Source organism: Chrysoperla carnea, chromosome 5, assembly GCF_905475395.1.
Source record: "Chrysoperla carnea chromosome 5, inChrCarn1.1, whole genome shotgun sequence".
NCBI classification, from domain to species: domain Eukaryota; kingdom Metazoa; phylum Arthropoda; class Insecta; order Neuroptera; family Chrysopidae; genus Chrysoperla; species Chrysoperla carnea.
In genome coordinates, this window is record NC_058341.1 from 9293308 (window position 1) to 9314418 (window position 21111).

The 21111-nt window shown below is 28.8% G+C and overlaps 2 protein-coding genes across 3 annotated transcripts; both read left to right on the forward strand.

Moving 5' to 3' along the window:
• Window positions 1-515: 515 nt before the first annotated feature.
• On the forward strand, window positions 516-4126 carry LOC123300181 (spliceosome-associated protein CWC27 homolog). Its single transcript, XM_044882692.1, has 6 exons — window positions 516-652; window positions 730-939; window positions 1001-1341; window positions 1981-2349; window positions 2769-3092; window positions 3897-4126. The coding sequence occupies exons 1-6, from the start codon at window positions 611-613 to the stop codon at window positions 4096-4098; spliced, it is 1488 nt and encodes a 495-aa protein (XP_044738627.1). The 5' UTR covers window positions 516-610; the 3' UTR covers window positions 4099-4126.
• Window positions 4127-6114: 1988 nt separating this feature from the next.
• LOC123299812 lies at window positions 6115-20192 on the forward strand. Of its 2 annotated transcripts, XM_044882180.1 has the most exons (6): window positions 6115-6232; window positions 12998-13230; window positions 13468-13649; window positions 17084-18077; window positions 18628-18860; window positions 19370-20192. In XM_044882180.1, the coding sequence occupies exons 1-6, from the start codon at window positions 6181-6183 to the stop codon at window positions 19698-19700; spliced, it is 2025 nt and encodes a 674-aa protein (XP_044738115.1). In that variant the 5' UTR covers window positions 6115-6180; the 3' UTR covers window positions 19701-20192. The 2 variants fall into 2 exon arrangements, with proteins under 2 accessions (XP_044738115.1, XP_044738116.1); XM_044882181.1 differs by lacking the exon at window positions 6115-6232 and having other exon boundaries at window positions 13167-13230; window positions 13517-13649.
• Window positions 20193-21111: the final 919 nt, after the last annotated feature.

Below are 21111 nucleotides of genomic sequence, written 5' to 3' on the forward strand. Positions count from 1 at the left end.
CATTCCTTTAAAAAAGATTCCTTATTTTTACAGTTCGTTACAAAATGAAAATTCCGATAAATAATACAGGATTTTAGTTCAGCCGCTGTGGCTCTACCCTCTGATAGGGAATAATCATGAAATTTTTTGGATTCTAGTTCAGACAAAAAAGGAACGGGGAAAAACAAGTTCTTAGAATTATAAAAGGTTATGAGACAAAAGATTTCGTAATTAACTAGTATCAAAGTTAGGATCTAATTTAATCTCGCTGTCTATATTTCTTTGGAAAACAAAGAGCAGACCCAGTCATTTTAAGTTCGTTAGCAAATCTGTTCAGAAGGTTTGCTACAATAATATTGAAGAAAACGGAACGCTGTATTTCTATGAAATGTTCATCTTCGAGTTCACCGACCTATAAAAACCGTAAAAAAATTCGCTCATGTCGCTTGAACTATTTTTTACCTAGTGTAATTCATACTTTGCGTAAACAAAAAGCCGGTTTTACACATTAAAAATATTTAAACGTCAAAAGTAACCAATTTTTAAGAAAATTTAAATAATGTTAATTTTTTAGTGACAAATTATTAATTTGGAGTCAATTTAATTTAGTTTTTACAAGATTTGAATAAAAATGAGTAATATTTACATACAAGAGCCTCCGACATCTGGAAAAGTACGTTTTTATTTTATTAAAAAAAAAAACATCAAAACCTGTTACTTTATGTATTAAATTTCATTATTTTTACGAAGGTCTTACTAAAAACCACAGTAGGTGACATTGATGTAGAATTATGGACACGAGAGGCTCCAAAAGCATGCAGAAATTTTATTCAATTATGTTTAGAAGGATACTATAATGGAACGATATTCCATCGTGTTGTTAAAGGATTCATTGTTCAAGGTGGTGATCCAAATGGAGATGGAACAGGCGGTGAATCCATTTATGGAGAACCATTTAAGGTAAAAATTAGAGAAAAAGCTTTTATAAACAAACCTTGATCTTTTGTGCTCATATTTTTAGGATGAATTCCATACACGTTTACGATTTACTCGCCGTGGATTGTTGGCAATGGCGAATGCTGGTAAAGATGATAATGCTTCACAGTTTTTTTTCACAATGGGTGCAACACCTGAATTACAGAATAAGCATACGATTTTTGGCAAAGTCACAGGCGAGACTATTTATAATATGCTAAAATTAGAAGATGGGCTTATTGATCACGATGAAAGACCACAATATCCAAATAAAATTTTAAAAACAGAAGTTCTGTTAAATCCTTTTAAAGATATTGTACCAAGAGTTACCGAGCAAAAAGAAAATAAGGAGAAGAGTCAGAAAAAGGAGAAAAAAACAGGGGTGAAGTTAGTTTTTTTAATATTTTGAACAAAAATTTAATTTTATTTGCCAATATTTGCGCGTGCCCATTTATTAAAATAAATAATTTATTTTTAGTTTCATTCATAAAAAAGGTTTTTTTTGTTTTGGCTAGTCACACGTAACTTTCATACTGTCAAAAATTTGCATAGTCGTGGAATTCTCAGGGGCTAGGAATTTTTCTAATTGCCCTACAAGCTTAAAATTGATGAATGTTAGTTTTGTGCAACATTTATCCCTATATTTACGTGAAAGTAAGTTTGTTTGTTACGCTTTCACGCAAAAACTACTAAATGTATTTGAATGAAAATATACTCAATGCATTCTGATATACTCAATGCATTATAAGTATTTTACATTAAACAAAAATTGAAAACTGTACATCTATTTTTACAATTACTATCCCTATTGCGAGTGTTATGAAAGGAAGATAAGTGAAAGCAAGGAAGATGAAGGCTATAACGCGGCTGCCTTTACTTTTAACTCCATCCAAGCGGGCGGGTATCATGCTAGTATAGGATAATTGAATAACAAAGACTAAAATCATTTTTAAAGATTTGGATCCTAGACCAATTTGTTGTAAAAATAACTTTGTTTGATATTAATAAATTCTAAATTTTATTTAGAAATTTCAAATTACTATCGTTTGGAGAAGAGGCTGAAGAAGATGAAGAATTAGCTTCAGTTGCAAATGAAAAATTCTCTGGTAAAAGTAAATCGACGCATGATTTATTAGACGATCCAAAACTTAGTTCTTTACCGGCAGTCGAAACTGATGATGATAAAAAACGAGATATTTCTGAAGTGGAATTACATCAAGAAGAATTAGAAAATATTCGGAAGAAATTAAAAGGTAGTGATGGTAAGAAACCAAAATCTAGTAAATCTTCAACGAAAATCGATGTTGAAGAAAAGGATGAAGAAGAAGATGATGAAGAAGAAGAGGAAGAATATTATTTTGGAAAAGATCGACATGATGAAAAGAAAAAGAAAATGTAAGGAATTTTATAAATCGCAAGAAAACCCAGTTAATTTGTCTGCCAAATGACTAATTCCCCCGTTAACCCCGAAAATCTCTCTAAAATATAATCATGTGGGATTTTGGGCAATATCATAGAAAATAGTCGTCCTTTTTTGTACTTTTTGGGTCAAAAGAACTCTTATTTATTGAGTTTCTTCAAAATTCATAAAAACCAAACAAATTCTCTGAGATTTTTTGCAAATTTTTAAGTTTGGTAATTAACACAAACAAATCGGATAAAAGGAATATCTCAAATAACACCAAAATTTTGTTTTTAAGAGACCGTTGTCCTCAAACGGGCGTGTTAGGTAAAACAAAGATCTTAATTGAACTACGAGTTAATTAACCTTTGGATAATAATCTTGATCTTAATATATTGTTAACAATTTACAGGGAAAATATACGAAAAGAAATACGTGACTTAAAAAAAGATTTTCAAGATAATAAAAAGAAACATGTAGAAGAAAAACAGAAAACTGAAACAGAACGAACAAAACGTAGTGAAACATTACAAGATTACGATGACACAATCGTTAAATATGCTGAAAAACAGAAAACTTTACCAAAGAAAGGAGCATCAAGGGAAGAATTTACTTTACAATTATTGAAAAAATTTCAACAGAAATTAGGTGCAGCCAAAGAAAAAGTTGGAGAAAATGATGATGCTCAAACTAAACCGTTAGACGATGAAGACGAAGAAAATGAAGATGATACTTGGTAAGTATTATTTTCTGCTGCTATTGTACATGTAACCCACGCGATCAGTCGCATGAAACCTAACCTCTCAGTTGTACATTGAATAAAGCTTAATAAATTTTTAATCTGAGTTTATAATTATCTTAAATGGGATTTATAAGTTTACATATTTAAATAAAATTTCCTTATCTTTGGTCTTAGTCATTATCACATGACATCGATAATCAGTTTTTATCTTTTTGCTTATTTAATTGTGATTGTTACCAAATTGGCAAATTAAAATGAGTCTAATGTTTTGACCTTACATTTAGATCAAAACATCCACATTAGATCGTTAGTCAGAGTTACCATAAACAGCTTTTTGGGCGATATTATAGAAAATAATCGACCAATCGTCAAATCAATCCGTTTTTTATTACTTTATCGATTTTTTGAAAGGGTTTTAAGAAAAAGAGAAAGATTTATATCTTCAATTCCGATAAAACACAATACAACCAGTATTTTCGATCCAAAAGATAAAGATCGGATACATTTGTATCCGATGTATTGATTGAATGCATAGTTTTTGAGATATTATTCGAAATTCCATACTCGGAGGGATTTATTGGATCGATTTTAGAAAATTTCTTATTCTAACTGATAAAATATTAGTCTAACAGCCTAATAAACTGGATTTTCCTGTTTTTTGAGTCATTTTTTACAGTTTGACTTACGCGGCATATAGATTCCGGTGTGAATATTCATTATTGTCCGACAACGATAAGGATAAACAAAAAATATTGAACGATATTGAACGTCGAATTTATTTTTGTTTTTTATTTTTAGGCTGGCACATAAATTATCATTTGCAGATAATGTACCAGTATTAGCACGTGATGCAAACACAAAAGATGATGCTTGGTATGATTTAAATGATCCTAGAAATCCAATAAATAAAAGACGTCGTGAAGAAAGTAAAAAAATGTTACATAAGAAAGGTGGAAGCGGAAGCGGAAGTAGTAGTGGACATAGTCGACATAGGCGTTAAGTTTTGTATTTTATTTTTTGTTTTTGTCATTTAGATAACGTAATTCGTTTTTTATTTAAAATAAAATTTTTATTGATTAACTGATATTCGTATTTTATTTATTAATTTTTATGGATCTGGAACCAGACGTAATATTTGAGAGTCAAAGGTCTCTCACATTCTGAAATGATTAAAAATTTTACACCTGGCTTGCGACTTTTACCTACAGCTTTTAGATTTCATCTACAACTTTTTTTTAGTGACAACAATAATTAGTTTTGTATCCAATGACAAAAAAAGTCTTCAAATATATTTTGATCTGAGTTGTGGTCGAATGAGGCTAGTAGTTGTGGCTTTTCTTATTTAAATTTTAATTTTCAACAACCCCTTCGACCGATTTTTAATTTAGAGAATATTTTATCCGATTTTTTTAACAATAAAAGATGAGGTTGAACAATAAAAGAATGCATTATTGGCATTGTTTAGCATTTAATACGATAAAATGGAGGAACATTGGCGTTTAAAGGTTCAATGTCTGTAATATTATTTTTATACAAATTTTAATAAACGGTCGTGCGTAAAACAAAAGAAATTATGCTGTTGAAAACTATATACATACAGGGGATTAAGCAACATTAAATTCTTAAATTGTTGCCAAGTTTGCATTTTTTATGTACAAAGTACAATGACTCAAAACAAAGTTAATTTAGGTCAAAAAGGCAAAGTTTATACCGTAATTAAAAGAAAAATAGTTTATAAAAATAGGGATATTTCAATTTAGAACAGCAGGTTACTTACCACTTACCACAATAGCTTTTGCCGCTCTGTGAAAAAATAGAGCAAAGCAATATCATTTATGTATTATGTATTGCATATACTATATAGAAAAATCATATAATACGGGTGAAACTGGTTTAGGAATATCAAAATTTCGGTTAATCATTAATTTAATCGAATAATTCTACCGTATCTTGATAAAAAGGGGAATCTCTAAAAAGGTTTTTAGATTCTATATCTCTGTATTATACAGTGATGTAGAGTTTAAAATAGAATAAAAAACTTTTAAGAGATACACCATTTCATGAAAGATACAGCGATACTGAAACGATAACTAAAAAATACGCCACTGAAAAAAATTTTAACTATTTTAACAATGTTTCAAACACAGCATCTGTTTTTATAGTTTTTTTATATGATTATTTCATAAGTGTTAACAGACCATTTTTTTTTATTCTTTTTAAAATTAAAAATGAAAAAAAAAATTGTCGGAACAGAAAAAATAGTCGTACTATGTCGCAATTAAACATAATTTTTCTTCCAAAATTTAAAAGAATTAATTTATACACACATATACATATTTGCATATATTTAAAATAAACATTTACAAATATTGTATGAGAAAACAATAGTCTTAAAATTAAATTTTTATAATAAATAAAAATATAAACTAGACAAAGATAAACGCTAATGAGACAAAATATTCCTCCCATATTTTAAAATACAAATATTATAAAGTGATAATAAAATAAAACTTCACAATCTTTAAAAATAGTAATAAACACAATTTTGTTTTAAACATAAGTGTGAGGCGACATTAATTATTGTATTTCTATATTAGTTTTAATTTATTTTTAAATTCGATCCCAAGAATATTTCGAAAAACGTTAGTATCCAAAAAATGTTATATAATTATTTTATCGTAAAGTATGTTTTGAATTATTATAATATTCAGATTTTTAGAAACGTGTTTGCATTTATGTTAGATAAAAATATTGATATTTAGGACATTAATCATCCTACTAAGTACAGTTTTTGTATTATTGTTTATTTATAAATTATGAGAATAATAATTTATTTTTATGTGAATTAATTTTAAAGGTTTTTTCCTCATATGAATTAATTATAATTATTGTCAATATTAATAATGTTAAAAGTCTTAAAAAGTACACGCAATTAGAATATTTTTATCAGAAATTAATAGTGTGTGGTTGGCGCGATAAGAGCTTTTTGCACATATTTAATCGTGCGGTTTTTTTTTGCTCCTTTGTTGTAAATCTTGTTTGTGTTTTTTTAATGAGAATTGTTTTTCTCTAGAGTGTAAATATGGAAGAAAAATTTAATATGGAGGAGAAACTTAATATGTTAACGTTTGAAGGTAAGTTTCATTGTTGAGGATTTTCGAAAAAATCGAATTCGTAGTTTAGATAATTTCGTAGACCTTATTTGAAAGTATAGGCACATTTTCACTTATATTTTATGTTTACAAATGAAGGTATTATAAGTTTAGTATCAAATTGTGACAGCTAGGAATATTGATCGAAAATACCAATAGATTTTAATAACTGATCTAAGAAACTCTATACATATCTGTCTGAGAATCGAACCCATGATATTTCGCTTACCAGACAAATATTCTATCTATGAATCAAATGATGGTATCATTATGTGCAGGTACAGTGGCGTAGCTCGCCTTGGAGGAACCCCTATCAAAATTAGTTGAGGGCCCCAATGAAGCTTTGGGTCCCTTTTGATCTCCTTGCAACTAATTATTGTAAGATAGGGATACATTAATATGCTGCTGTGAGTTTTCATGCTCAAATATACATTGCGTACATTGGATACAGAATCCCGAAGAGGCCCGGGGGCTCCGTATCTTTGATACGGCGGTAGCTACGACCCTGTGTGGATATTTACATATTTCTTCATTATCTTGATATCTTTGTATTTATTTCTATTCGATTCTATTACAAGTGTTTATGCAAAATATAATTAGTCATTTTTCATAACTTTGTTCATAAAATAAATAGATTTGCCGCAATTTTAACTCAAATATGTGTACTGATATGTTCAACTTAGTATACGCAAGATATTTAAACAATTAATTATATCTTCATTATAGTTAGGTATTTTTAATAAATCTTCTGCGCCACAATCTCAATAGACTATTTTTAATATTTTTCAAATTAATTTAAAGTTTATTCATAGAAATCATTGAAGCTGAACTTTGATGAGAAATTATTTAAATTTAACAACACATAATTTTTATTTGAATTTGTGATAAATCTTGTTTTAATTGCTTAAACAGTTAAATAATATTTTTAATTTTAAAACAATACTTTAAGAGCTTTAAAATGCTTGATAGTTGGAGTTTTGTGTAAAGATTAATATTAGATTAGATAGTAAGCAATTGTGTTCACAACTCTTCAATCTCCTTCACATCTCTAGATTTCATTCCAAAAAAGATACATGAAATCGTGTAACAGGTCTTCACCAAAGACTTTCAACGCTTATTTTTTCAATTTAATTTGTCTTACATCGTTTTTGTTCGAATTTATATAAAAAAGAACTAACCGGAAACGAAAATTGTTATGAAAAATTATGTATAATATTTATTTAATTCATACTTTTTTGGTAATAATAAATATCATTTCGTATAGCTTAGTGCTTATGATATGGGAAGACTTTTACTTCCCTGTAATACAAGTTGCATATCCGATATTTTAATGCCATTATATTATCGTATTTGATTCCAAAATAGAATAAGAATTGTTTATGAACTTCTCCGAAGAAGTCTAAAACGTCGACAATCCTCGATCGAAATCTTAAAGTCTCAAATGATCAGTAGTTCTATTTATCTATTTTTGTCCTGCAATTTGTTTCTAACAAAGAAATATCGCTAAGTCAAGTCCTTTTTATATACCTAATATTGGAGAGGATTTTCAACTTGCCCATGATCCTTGTATTTTAAAATGGTATGCCCCAATAAATAATATACCTATTTGATTAAAATTTCAATCTATTAGAAATGCTCTATAATAATTTTTGTTATGTTTTGTACACAAAAAGTATAAAATAATAAAAAAAAAAAACATGCATTAAAATTGTAGATGTATGTATATGTTATAAGTTTAATGAAATTATAATTAGCAGTGTTATAAATTTTTATAATTAAAGGCCGGCCTTAATTAAATTGTGATATTGTACTCAAATCAAAATCAATATAAATAAATAATTACATATTTTAAATATTGTGAAATGAATATTTTTATTAATATGTTTATAAAAATTCTATTTTGTTTTGGTAAGATTAATTTTAAAAGTTTAAAATAAATTAATTTATTATTTTATTTATATTATAAACTTATAAACTGTATTATATTCATTGTTTTTAGTTTATCAAATCTCTTTCAAAACAATATTCTTTGTTTTAAAATGTTTATAGTAATAATACTAAGCTTAAGTGTGTCTTTAGAATTTTCTAGCAATTTCAATTTTAGTACCTATATGATGTAAACGCGAACGGCAGAATTATGATACTCACCCATTATGCAATGATATCCCGAAGGAATATATTTTAAAAAGTGTACTTTCTGATACGCGTCGAGCAGTGATGGCTCTACCCCCAAATCAAGGTAGAGCGAGGTCGTCTTTCGACGCCTTTTAGCGTTCCTTGCAACCTGGGGCCTGGAGCACCCGCTCCACTTGTTCCACTCTTGGTCCGGTGTTAGCTTGTGTAGCTGATAGTTTGAGAATCATAATTCGCAACAGATTTTAGCCAGATACATCGTATCTGTCATTCAATTAAGCCTAGATTGAAATTTTTGGTGAAAAATTTAATAGTAGACTTATTATTTACCAAACTTACTCTGATCTTTGCGAAAAATTTGAGTACTGTCCACGAGTAATCTTGTAGGACGGCATCAACCACTCTGACCAAAACTTTTTAATATCTATCCAAAAAACTATCCAAAACTTCGTCCCCAAGTAGACAAAGATGGAGAACTTAATATTTAATAACTCATTTATGCCTAATTTTGCTAAACGAAAATTAGGTTGTTGCTGATCTATCATCTTGATATGAGTTCTTAAGGATTGGATTAATAGTCTGTGGTTTAATCCTCACTTCGTCAAAAGCTCTTAAGGAATTCATCAGAGAATGATCTCGCAGGATGGCATCGACCACTCTAACCAAAACTGTTTAGGATCTATCTAAAAATCTATGCAAAATCTCGCCCACAATTAAACAGATTTAGAGAAATTCAAGGATTTTCAGGAATTCACTCGATCACGATCTGGCATGTTTCGCCGCCTGTGGTCTTATCAGAGTGGATAAAAATACTGAGTTAAACGGTTGGTGATACGTAGGTCTCATACTCCGAAACACTTTCCCTGAAAGTATTTTTCTTGGCAAAAGTGATTGATTTCACATGGCTTACGTCGTGTAGCATCCAAAAAACGTGGTGTATTAATGAAAAACATTTTTCAATACTTTGTACTATTATGACTTTTTCGGTTTGGCGGAAATCCAAATATTTATTATTATTATGATTTGCATAAATAAATAAACACAGTTTATGCCAGTATCAGATGCTTCAGAATATTCTATTATTTCATTAAATTTATTGTTATTCTAAGAAAATTAATAGTCTTCTAGATAATACATTGTTGTTAAAGTATCATCTCTACATCGTAAAATAATATTTAGTTTAGAAATTAACATAGACAATGTGAATGATTCACTTGGAAAAATAATAGTGACAAGACAAGTGTTCATTAATGTCGGATATTGTTAGAAAAATGTGACGTGACCTTCATGTGTCGAGTACATTTGTAGCCGTTTATTTATTTGCATAGTTTGATTGTCTGTAAGACATGATTAAGCAATATAATAATTCATCATTAGGTTGGGTTATTACCAGTTAGAAGCAAGGCTAAAAGATTGTTTTTGAGTTATGGAACACAGCTTTGGGAGCGTTCGTAAAATACGTAACTCTATATGGTAGTCGCCTGATGTCGAATTGACCATATTACGCTTAAAAATGTAAAACTAGACTTGATACCATAACAAAATTGGAAAATGAAATTAAAATTGATTAAAAAACGGAGAAGTTAGAAGCATTCAAAGATTGTTGCCTATCTCCTTTTAGCAAAACAAAGTTTTATATGTATCTCTATGGTGATATCGGACAATGACGTCAGTATCCTATATCTTCTTCTTTGTTTAATTAGGAATTTTAAACGTTCATATTGTGCATACTTCTAAAAATTTTCAAAAACCAACTTCACTTTTCTGCCTGTGCAAAGTGATAAAAAAATTTAGTCATCAAGCCTGTTCCAGCCTCTTTGTAGCTCCACCTCCCTTCATGTAGCTTACGTAGCCTTAACTATAACCCCTCCCCCCGGATAGAACGTACCTTTTTTATTATCAAGAAGACATTTTATATTCTCTGAAACATTCGCAAAAAACCGGCATAAAATATCGCAAAACCGGCAAATTGGCTCATAAGTCCTTCTGGTATGCGGGCCTTGATCACAAACATCATATGTATTTCACTTTTTATTAGAATATCTCAAAAACTTATAACTTTTTAGCTTTGTGGTCATTGAGACTTGCTGTACTCTTCAAGAAATTACATTTATCGAATTTTCAAGAAGCTTCATCGACAGTTATTTCCCATCTAGTCTTTTACCGCGGTCAAATAATTTGAGATATATTTATACACTCTTATTTTTTAACAATAATTGTTAGGAAAATTTTTGGGCGGTATTTTATAAAACAACCAAAGTTGATTATTAATGTAAATATTGTAGCTAATTTAATTTGCTTTTCATAAATAATAATTAAACGTAAATAAATAAAAAAGTTTAAAATTAGTTCTTATCTAATGAACTTTTTGGTAGTTACTTGTAATTTGTAACATTTACTTACTATTTAATTTTCCGTGTTGTAATTTTTGCAAAAATGATTACTAATTTCTATTTTTATCCGCTTACTGCTTAGAGGCATTTTTGTTGGGGACAATATCAATGTATTATATATTATTGGGTGCACTTAAATAATTAAAATTGTACCTTTTGTTTTCTTGACTCTAAAATGTTTTTGAATTTGCGAGTAATAACTTTTTGAGGTATCGAAAAAATCACAAAACAATTTTTGATTCTGAATTTACTGAAACCTTGAATTATGAGGTATTTTTGGCTTAGATACTCCAAAAATCGGGTTTATTTTACGGCTCGGTGAGTAAATTTTGAGCTATGACCTAAAATCACGCATGAAAACCTTTTTTCTTGGTGCGATTTAATTCTAAGTATCGTTAGTAATCCAAAATTACGAAAATCTGGTTAGTTTTGCAATTGTAACATTATTGATTATAGGCAACTTCATATACAGAAATGATTATATTTGCCTATATGAGTTCAATGTACTCCAAATTTTGTTCTGATTCTAATTTTTTAATTAATGTGAATAAAAAACGACCATTTAAAAATATCACTAATTAAATTAAGTACTGTAATATTTAATTAAGCTAATTAATTTGTCAACAATTCATAGAAAGTCCTTCTAGAAATTTTTTTGCTGTTTACATGTATTCGCAAAAACAATGGGTATCACATGCGCGAAAAAATTAAAGTTATTGACTATTGTATTACATTAGATTTTTTTTTGCAAATGCCTTATCAGTAACAAAACGTTTTAAATTTCAAGGTCCTTCAATTTAAAATTTTTTTAATTTTCAAAAGATTAGATGTTCTTGAACCAAGAAAAACAATTGAAAATAAGTGTAAATAAAAGAAATTAAGTTTAATAATTTCTGGTTGTTACTTCAATTGCTTTGAAGAATGATTGAAGAACTTTTTTATTTCATTTTTCGAAAAGTTATCAGAGAAAATTGAAAATAGGAAATTAAGGTTTTGTATTGCTTTTCAAGCTTTCTTATCTTGACCACAATGATATCGGTATAAACGATTTTGACTCTATTCTAAAAATTAGATTAAATAAAGTTTATTCAATCCAATTTGTTTATTTGAAAACAATTTTATCAATAAATTAATTGTCGACGACATTCATTTCATAAAAATTACAGATTTAATTTTATCGATATTTTATTGATTACATTTGGGATTAATCAATAACATATTGTAATATTTAGAGTATAATAATTAAAGCAATATATATTTAGCCAAATATTTGCCTAATGTTTATATTTATTTATTTTTTATCCTATATTTATATAGAAAAAATTAAAATATCATTATTTAAATGGCTGTCTGCTGTCTTATTTATTGTGATTCGAGCTCATAGGTCATATTTCTAATCAAAAAATTTTATTATTTACAATAAAAAGTGCAAATATATGAATTTTTTTTAAAAATATTTATTATTTTATTTATATGCATATATCTGACAGAAATATAAGAATAATTTTGAGTAGAGTAAATGCATATTGACCTAAAAATTTAAGTCATATCAGTACAAAAATTTATCCAATTTTCTGAGCGGCCACACATCGTGGGAATCAGAAATAATCTTGATATACAAATGATCGACAAATACAAATAAATCTTTATATTTCTTTCGACTTTACCGATGGCGATAAGAGCTTGTGTGATTTTTGGACGCTTAAAAACGTAGTCTTTTGATTTTGGAATGTATACAAGACAGGGTAAACAAGATCCAATTTCTCTCAAAAATTATTCGGTTAAATAAAGGATTTTGGTGGATATCCACAAAAAAAATCGTCGACTGAGTGAATTTCGAACTGGATTTTTGTATTTTTTGAGTCAAAACTATCGTATATACTTTATCGAGTTTTATCGAAATTGAAAAACCTAAATTTAAAAGTATTTAAAAATTGTTGTCTCCAATAGGGTAATTTTGACCCAAATAATACAAAAATTGGGGTTTTTTTTAATGATTGGATGCGTAGTTTCTGACAGTTCAACCAAAATTCCATAAGATCGTTTTCTCGAATCGATTTCGAGAAATTTCTTAGAAAATAGTTCATCAAATCATTAAATTGTCTGAATTTTTCTGAACTTTTGAGTCCTAATTATTAATTTCGAGTCTTCTGAATCTCATTTGATCTGTCTTTTAAACTTTTTAACCATTTTATATCGAAGTTTATTTATTTTTTTTCAGAAATTTTACCATTACGGCGTGCCAGTTCTATGAAACGTCAACAATCACAAACGAATTCACTAAAAGGACCATTACGTGTAATACGTTTATGCCTGTTAGCCATAATATTACCGGGTATCCTAATTGCTGGACCACTATACATACGATATCATATGTATTCAGGACAAATATATCCATTAGCTATATCCGATATGCGATTAATTGATAATAAAGTATCAACAACATGGTGTCAGGTATGCAAAAAAGTATCTTTATTTAATTTTTTAATTTTCTAGTATTAATACAGAAATTTCTGTTAAAATTTTTATCTGCTCAAAAAATTCGGCTTTTACTCAGGATTGATTTGGTTTAATCATGTTTTGTGGGCTTGAAAATTGAATCTTTTATATCCATATGAATCTTTAAGTTATGGAATACTTCTTTTTTGGATTATAAAATAGTAGTCTTATGATTAGTTTAACTTTTTCTAGCGACAACATGTCAAAGTAAATACCACATTCAACGCATTTTTGTTAGCAGATACACCAAAATTGATACGTGAAAAGCGTATACATACAATGGTACGTGAATTGAGATTATGGGATGATATGAAAGAATATTGGGGCTTTTATTTGTTAAAAGGTTCAACTGTTACTGTTTCAACATGTACGAGGTGAGAATCTTTTAATTAACATAAAATTTTGCAGAATTCATATCCATTGGCGTCAAATGTACAAAAATTGTTTTCTTTGAGAAGTTGCTTTTCTTCTTCACGAGTTAAAAAATCATGTCTAATTTTCGGTTGCTATGTAAATTTAATTTTCCACAAAAAAGTACTTTGTACGATAGTTATTATAACATGTATTTTATCTTTAATTGATGGCAAAAGGTGTAAAACTATCAATACCACTTGATAACACTTCAATGACCATCCACTTCAATTAAATTGTTTTTTTTTTTCGATAAATGAAAATGACGTTAATTTATTAATTTTCCGACATTTGCAAAGATAAAGAAGTGAAAATGACTAATTGGTTTGCTTCATATCTGATAACTGCTTAAACTTACGTAATTTATGTAATCTAGAATTGTTTTGAAAAGAACTCAATCCAAAAATCAAGACTTTCTTACATCCAAAGTGATCGAGAAGTCTTATAAAAGGTGTTATCTAATTGACTGCAGAGCTCTTCACTCCCTACATAAACTTTTAAGCATCCTTATATTTCTAAGTGCTTTGTCATTGGATAAATTAATTAATTGATTTGGTTAATTATCTCGAAAATTAGGCCTCAAATTGAAATTTGGTAAAGAGCTTTGTTCGTCTTTACAAGATTATTTAGGAAGTGAAGACTTCTACAGTCAATTATGAAGCACCTTGTATATGAAAATTTGCTTTTACAATAATTTTTCCTGTCACCGAGTATTATCGCTTGGCATAATGTAATCCTAGTTTACTAAGGAACTCCACTGAATAGATTATGTGCAATTTTCTCATCAAATAAATGTATTTTCTTAGTAATTTAAAAAATAAAAATATATATTTACCTTTTGATATTGTTAATGAATGACGACTGTTTACCAAAAAATTAATATTTTTAAAATAACAGTGAATTAAATTATATTGTATCTAACATGTGAAAATGCACATGTTTAATGCTTATGCTAAATATTTATTAAAAATAATAAATAGTGGATGTTTTAAATTGATGCACAATTATGGAAAATTTCCAGAATTCAAAATGGAATTAAAATTATTATCAACATTAGTAGAAATAAAATAAATTATACTTGATACAATGTAGTCAGTAATGGATTTATAATAACTAGTTTCGACATGACTGAGTAACAAAATTAGAATGGTTTCGAAGATACCTACAAGACGGTCGTATTGCCAGGCGCAGATCTAGAGCTAATGTTGGGGAGGGGGAATAAGGTCAGAGACTAAATTTTATTTTGGGGATAGTTAGGTAGGGTCATTGTAGCCTAACCGGCAAGTTTCCCGTTGCAAACCCTGGTTGGTGGTAGAGAATTGGCTCTTGGTGAAAAACGGCAACAGATATAATAAAACTTTAAATTAGAATGTTGATCCTCGTAAAAAACTAGCAATTTTTGTTTAAAACATTTTTTTGAAAAACGTTAGATTTCGGAAGAAATGCGTCTTAAAAATATGTTATTATTGCATTTAATCGAAAGAAAGTATGCCTAAATATTTTTTGCCCTCATAATTTCTCATGAACAAAATTATATTATTAAATTACCTAAAGATTACGTGTAATTTTAATCAAGCTTGATTAATTAATCAACAGTATAAATTATAATCGATTATTTATTATAAAAGTTCATATACACTAAGCAAAAAGTACGCTATAGTATAACTTTAATCAAATTAATTGGTTTATCAGATAGATAAAATAAATTAAAAATTTGGTAATAATTATGTAGTTTCACCTCTCTTAGTTAAAAAAATAAATATTTTTCACGTTTTTGTATCTAATTAGTATTATTTTATTGAATTAATTAATCTTAATTTTTTAAATAATCGTCATTATGTCTATTAATAATGATTAATTTTTTTCTAGAGATTAATTATTTGTATTGTTTATAACAAGTTGTTAATTGATATCATATGTTTTCTGATATCAGAAATTATTACAATTTTTTTTGCTTCTAGTTGTACTTACAAGAAATAAGTATGTCAAATAATTCTGAATTAAAGTGTATTTTAATCTTGGCGCACGGTAATTCCCGAGTAATTCACGGTATTTTGCGTTTAGCAATAAGCAAGAAGAAGAATTGCGTTGATATCTCTGAAACTACGAATTTAACCATTAAATGAACCTGATTTTTGTATTTTCTGGATCAAAATTACCTCATGGCATGAGTTTTATCGAGATAGAATAGAAAAAAAATTTTTCTCGATTATCTTCAATTTTCTTAAGGGGTACCACCCCATAGAAAAAATCGAAAAAATCAAAATAAATTTAATGTTTTCAATTTTGATATAAATCAGTACATAGGGTAATTTTGACCCTAGAAATACAAAAATAAGGTTTGTTTGACGATTTGATTATTCGTTTCGAAGAAAATCGCCCTTCGAATAGGTTTTTTAATGATATCTCAGAAATTACGCATCCAAGCATTAAATTATTACGATTTTTGCTTTTTATGGACAAAAGTTACTTCAGAAACTCATTTTTATCCAAATCGGAGACAAAAAAATTTTCCCGAATTTTTGCAATTTTTTGAAGGGGTACCCCTTAGAAAAAATCGAAAAAATCGAAAAAAATTATCCGTTTCCGATTTGGGTAAAACTCATAATATAAGGTAATTTTGACCTAAAAAATTCAAAAATCGGGTTCATTTGACGATTGAAATATTAGTTTCTGAGAAAAATGATATTTCGGATCGATTTTTAACGTTATTTCGAAAACTACTCCTCCAAATGTTAAATGAACCCGATTTTTGAAATATTTAGGTCAAAATTACCTTATAAACTGAGTTTTATCCAAATCGGAAACGAACAATCTTTTTCGATTTTTTGCAATTTTTTCAAGGGGTACCCCTTAGAAAAAATCGAAAAAATCGAAAAAAATTATCCGTTTCCGATTTGGGTAAAACTCATAATATAAGGTAATTTTGACCCAAAAAATTCAAAAATCTGTTTCATTTAAGGATTGGATTAGTGATTTTTGAGGTATCGCCTAAAATCAGTTTAAAAAAGGTTCCATTTTGCAGCAATTCTGAACATATCTCGCAAAATAATCATCTATTCGTCAAAGGAGCTACATTTTTCTCTTCTCAGGTCTTATTTATCGTAAATAATCCATAGACACGAAAATTTGATTGATTTTGCAAATAAACGTCAAGTTTTTGATGTATCAACTGAAGAAATTCCTTCGGGATCCATCCTCGATTAAGATTTTAGTCGATGTCTGCTTGTTAAATCGTTAAAGATAGTCGATTTTTGTATGTTTTGAGTTAGAATTACTCTTCGAAATGATCTTCGGATCTAAATCGGCGAAAAATCAAGTTCCCCATTTTCTTACAAATACTAAAACTATAACGAAAAAAATAAGGATTTATCGAATTTTGTTATCTTATTTATAGATGGCCAGGATCATCACTAACCGTAATTCGAGGACATAAACATTTACATGAATGTGCTTATATTGGTGACGATTCCTCAGAAGAGATTGACGAATTAATGGAATCAATACGTGAAAGTAATATTGATCCAGCTGCGGTCAAATCAACCCTACCACAATTGCAAGAATCGGAAACAAACCAGCATGACACAAGCGCTCCATCAAATCGACCAACAAATATGAAACGACATCGTTCAGACGTACAATTTCACGACGTAAAACATAATCTTTCAAAACCGAACGAGAATCATACACTTCATTCGCAGATTAATGAAATCGATGATCACGATTTAATCGATAAAAAACAAATGACTATTTTACTAGCAAAGTTATATGAAAAGTCCAATAATAAGCGTGTCAAGGTCCCAACGCAAACGTACGAAGATCATATTCATAAGTATCGTAATCAAAGTGTTAACCAAGACGAACGTAATAATTTGAAATTTGCGTCAAATGCTGCGAAACGGGAACATACTTCTCGAAATCGTTCAACTATCGGACACAAAATACATCAACAACCGATTGTACTTACACCTGAACCAGAAAAAAAAATTGATGATAAAACACCAACCTCGGAGGAAGTATTTCAACGTGCATTAAATCTAATCGAAGCGCGTGGTGATAAAGGAAAACGGATTTTACAACGTTTAGTTGAGAAATATAATCTTGGAAATAGTTCATTGAATCAAAATCAAACAAAGAATGAATCAGAAGCAAATTTGAAGAAGCTTTTAAATAACGCTTTTCATGAGCATCCCACGACTGGAAGTAATCAAAATGTCTTTAATGCTTCTTCAACTAGTGAAAGAAATTTGAATATTTCCTTGCCGAAAAATAATTCGAAAATGGATGAAACTAGGGATCAAAAATTGATACGTGAAAAACGTGACTTAGTATTTAAATTGGCTAAGAATTTAAATACACCTGATGAAGAGAAAGATGCAGCTTTTGAGGAGGTATGTCTTTTCTTTATTCATTTTTTTAAGTACGTATGGAGTTCCTTTGACCCAAAATTGGTCAACTTTCTTTTACTTTTCTTCTAATTCTACACTTTTCCTATCTACGGATTAGTTGTATGGAGACCATTTCCTAAAAAGGCCATTTACTTGGTTTTCAAAAATTTCAAAATAAGAGCTGCTCGATAATCGAAAAAAATTTCAGATCGATATCTCGTTTCATTTTTGAGTTCTCGTAATGACATGTGGACAGACTAATTAGGTGATTCATACCAAAATTTTGGTTGTAGCATCAATATTTCTAACCGTTACAAACTTGAGACTAAAATTAGTTTACCTTGAAATATATTTCATATATTTGGGAGGAGGTCTTGACCCTCAAGATACCCCTCTCGCAAGACTTGCACTTGAAAGCATGCAGGAATATCCTTTCGGAAAATGTACCCCATTCTCCAGAGGTGGATTTACTTTTCCGCGGCTATATACTAATACAAATAAAAATTCAGACCAAGAAATTGTTCTCGATAAAAAAATTAACTTTTTTTTGTAGGGTTTATCACCTGATGGTATTGCTGATCATCATGAAGTATTAAACGAAACAACTTTAGATGATCGATCCAATTCGGAATTTTGGTCATCGTTTTCAAGTAGTGAAGAAGCCCTATTAAATTGTGCTGGTTTAATATTAAATTTACCACTAACACCCCATATGGAATGTGAAGAAGAAAGGCCGAATAGTGAAGCATTCGGTGCAAAAAGTTTACCAAATCGTATCACATACACGTAAGTTCCTAATTTATCTTCTGATTACATTTCAAGATTGATTTAGGAGACCTGCTTTTGAGATAATTTTCAAAAAATCGTCAAATCCTTATGAACATTGGCTTTCTGAAAATTTGGAAAATGTTACTTCTTGCATAGTAAAACAAAAGACACAATGGTGTAAAATATTCTAAGATTTTTTGAGCTTTATGGTCATTGAAGTTTTGTTTTATCTTTCAACAAGCAATAATATTCCCTAAAGTTTCAGAAAATTTGATTGATAACTATTTTCCGTAGGATAGTTCTGATTTCTAATTAGTGGCAAAAAATAGGGTGGCGGAACCGGTCAAATGCCATTGGTCTTAGTCAGAAGGGACCCCTAACCCGAGAGAGTCGTAAGCACAAGGTCTTTGAATAATAATTTTGACGAAATTTCAACCAAGACTTATTAAGACTTATTCTTTCTTCAAACATTTTTTCCGCCAGGGATTATTTGCCATTTTTAAATTTGGCCTTATTTTTTTTTACAGCGTTCCATCGAATGGATATTACTTTTTCGTATTCAACAGCGAAAATGAAGTACAAGAGAATTATCTACGCATACAATTCGATTTACATAAAACAGTTTATGATGTAAATAATTCCGTTGCAAGATGTCTTAATTCAACTGGTGATTGTTCATTAAATTTACAATTTTTCTCAAATGAAAAATTAGTTTTAGAATTACCAATTATTGGTTTGAATGATAGTCAAGTGAGCGAAGAATATGTTGTAATTTCCGAATGTGAGCCGCGTACTTCAATTTATGTGGTCTGTGTTTTAGCTGTACCATTAGTTATTCTATTATTTGCATTTCAATAATAGCTAAAAAGTTTTGAGTTTGATCTTTTTGGAAAACTTTATTTATCTTTGTCTAGTCAAAAAAAGTTTACCAATTCGTTGGTAAATTGTTTATTTCAAGTATTTTAATGGAACAAGTTATCGATCCAAAACAATAGTCCTAACCGTGGTATCAAAAAATGTACAAACTTTATTTTTGTCAACAACCTTTTGAAAAAAACCCCAGAAAATCACAAAAATTTTTACTTTCGGAGACTTATTATTGGCATTTTGGCCTAAAAAGTACAAAAAGCGGGTTAATTTGGGTTTAGGTGAGTATTTTTTGGAGTAATTCAAAATATATTTCAAAAAATACTTTTCGGAACGACAAATGAGCTGAATTTTCTTTTGGGGTCCTAGTTTTACTCTCTGGAGAAGATAATAAACTCTTTTGTCTCTTTCTGGATCCGAGAATAGATCAAATTCATCTCAAATCCATCTTTCAAAAAGTATCAAACTCATTTCAAACATATTTTTATTTCGTTTAACGAATTTTATTTGATTTGTTTTAAAATAAAATAGTTTTTTCTATTAAAGTAGCAGCTACTTTCTTAAAAATTAAAAACAAATTAATGATTTTATAAAAATTAATGATGGCTGTGTTTTCATTAGACTTTTTTTAAACTTTAAGTGTAATGAGTAGTCAATTTTTGAAACTAAAATTATTTTATTCCAAATTTTCACAAATTTCAGTTTTGTGTAATAATATTTTTCAAAAATATAGGTATATTGTTTTTGAGAATTTCAAAAACAGTTTGTTTTTATACGTAGCTGCAGTATGAATGAATTTATGCGGTGAAAATTGTACAAATTTCGATCTATAAGTGTTTTAAGATTATTTTTTATTGCTGTGAAAATTCCGTGAAAGTTGTTTTTTATTTCAATATAATTGAAATAGCGTAACATAGGAACTAGAACTGTTACTCTTCGTACCACTGAAATTTTCTATCTCGATCAGAGTCCCGATAAAATTCTATGATGGTGCTAAATTTGGGGCCGCGGTATGGTGAATCTGAGCTCAATTGAACTAAGATGTTTACTGCACTAAAACGATCTAGTTCGATCGACTGCAACCTAAACTGACTAAAGCAATAAAATATGAACGTTCTGCTTGTATGGTCCTTCGAGACGGATTTGTATTTGATTCATAATTTTTAATTTTTTATCTAACAATTGGAGTTCATGAGCGATGAACGTCATTATAAATTTACATTCCAATTATTGATTTTAATAAATTTTCAAATCCTAAGAAAGGTCTACATGATAAAATTGAGATTAATGAAGATTTTAATGAAATATAAAATAAATAGTGTACAAATTATTTTTTTAAAACTATGTATATGATTAATATCTCAGGAATAATTCTAGTTTTTAAATAATATTAAAAATATCG

Bases quoted from the DNA above. Each gene is read 5' to 3' on its own strand.
- LOC123299812 (XM_044882180.1), top strand. From the start codon at position 6,181: ATGGAAGAAAAATTTAATATGGAGGAGAAACTTAATATGTTAACGTTT. The intron at 13,231-13,467 runs GTATGCAAAAAA...AACTTTTTCTAG, and splicing joins TATCAACAACATGGTGTCAG to CGACAACATGTCAAAGTAAA. The intron at 18,861-19,369 runs GTAAGTTCCTAA...TTTTTTTTACAG, and splicing joins CCAAATCGTATCACATACAC to CGTTCCATCGAATGGATATT.
- LOC123300181 (XM_044882692.1), top strand. From the start codon at position 611: ATGAGTAATATTTACATACAAGAGCCTCCGACATCTGGAAAA. The intron at 1,342-1,980 runs GTTAGTTTTTTT...AATTTTATTTAG, and splicing joins GAGAAAAAAACAGGGGTGAA to AAATTTCAAATTACTATCGT. The intron at 2,350-2,768 runs GTAAGGAATTTT...AACAATTTACAG, and splicing joins GATGAAAAGAAAAAGAAAAT to GGAAAATATACGAAAAGAAA.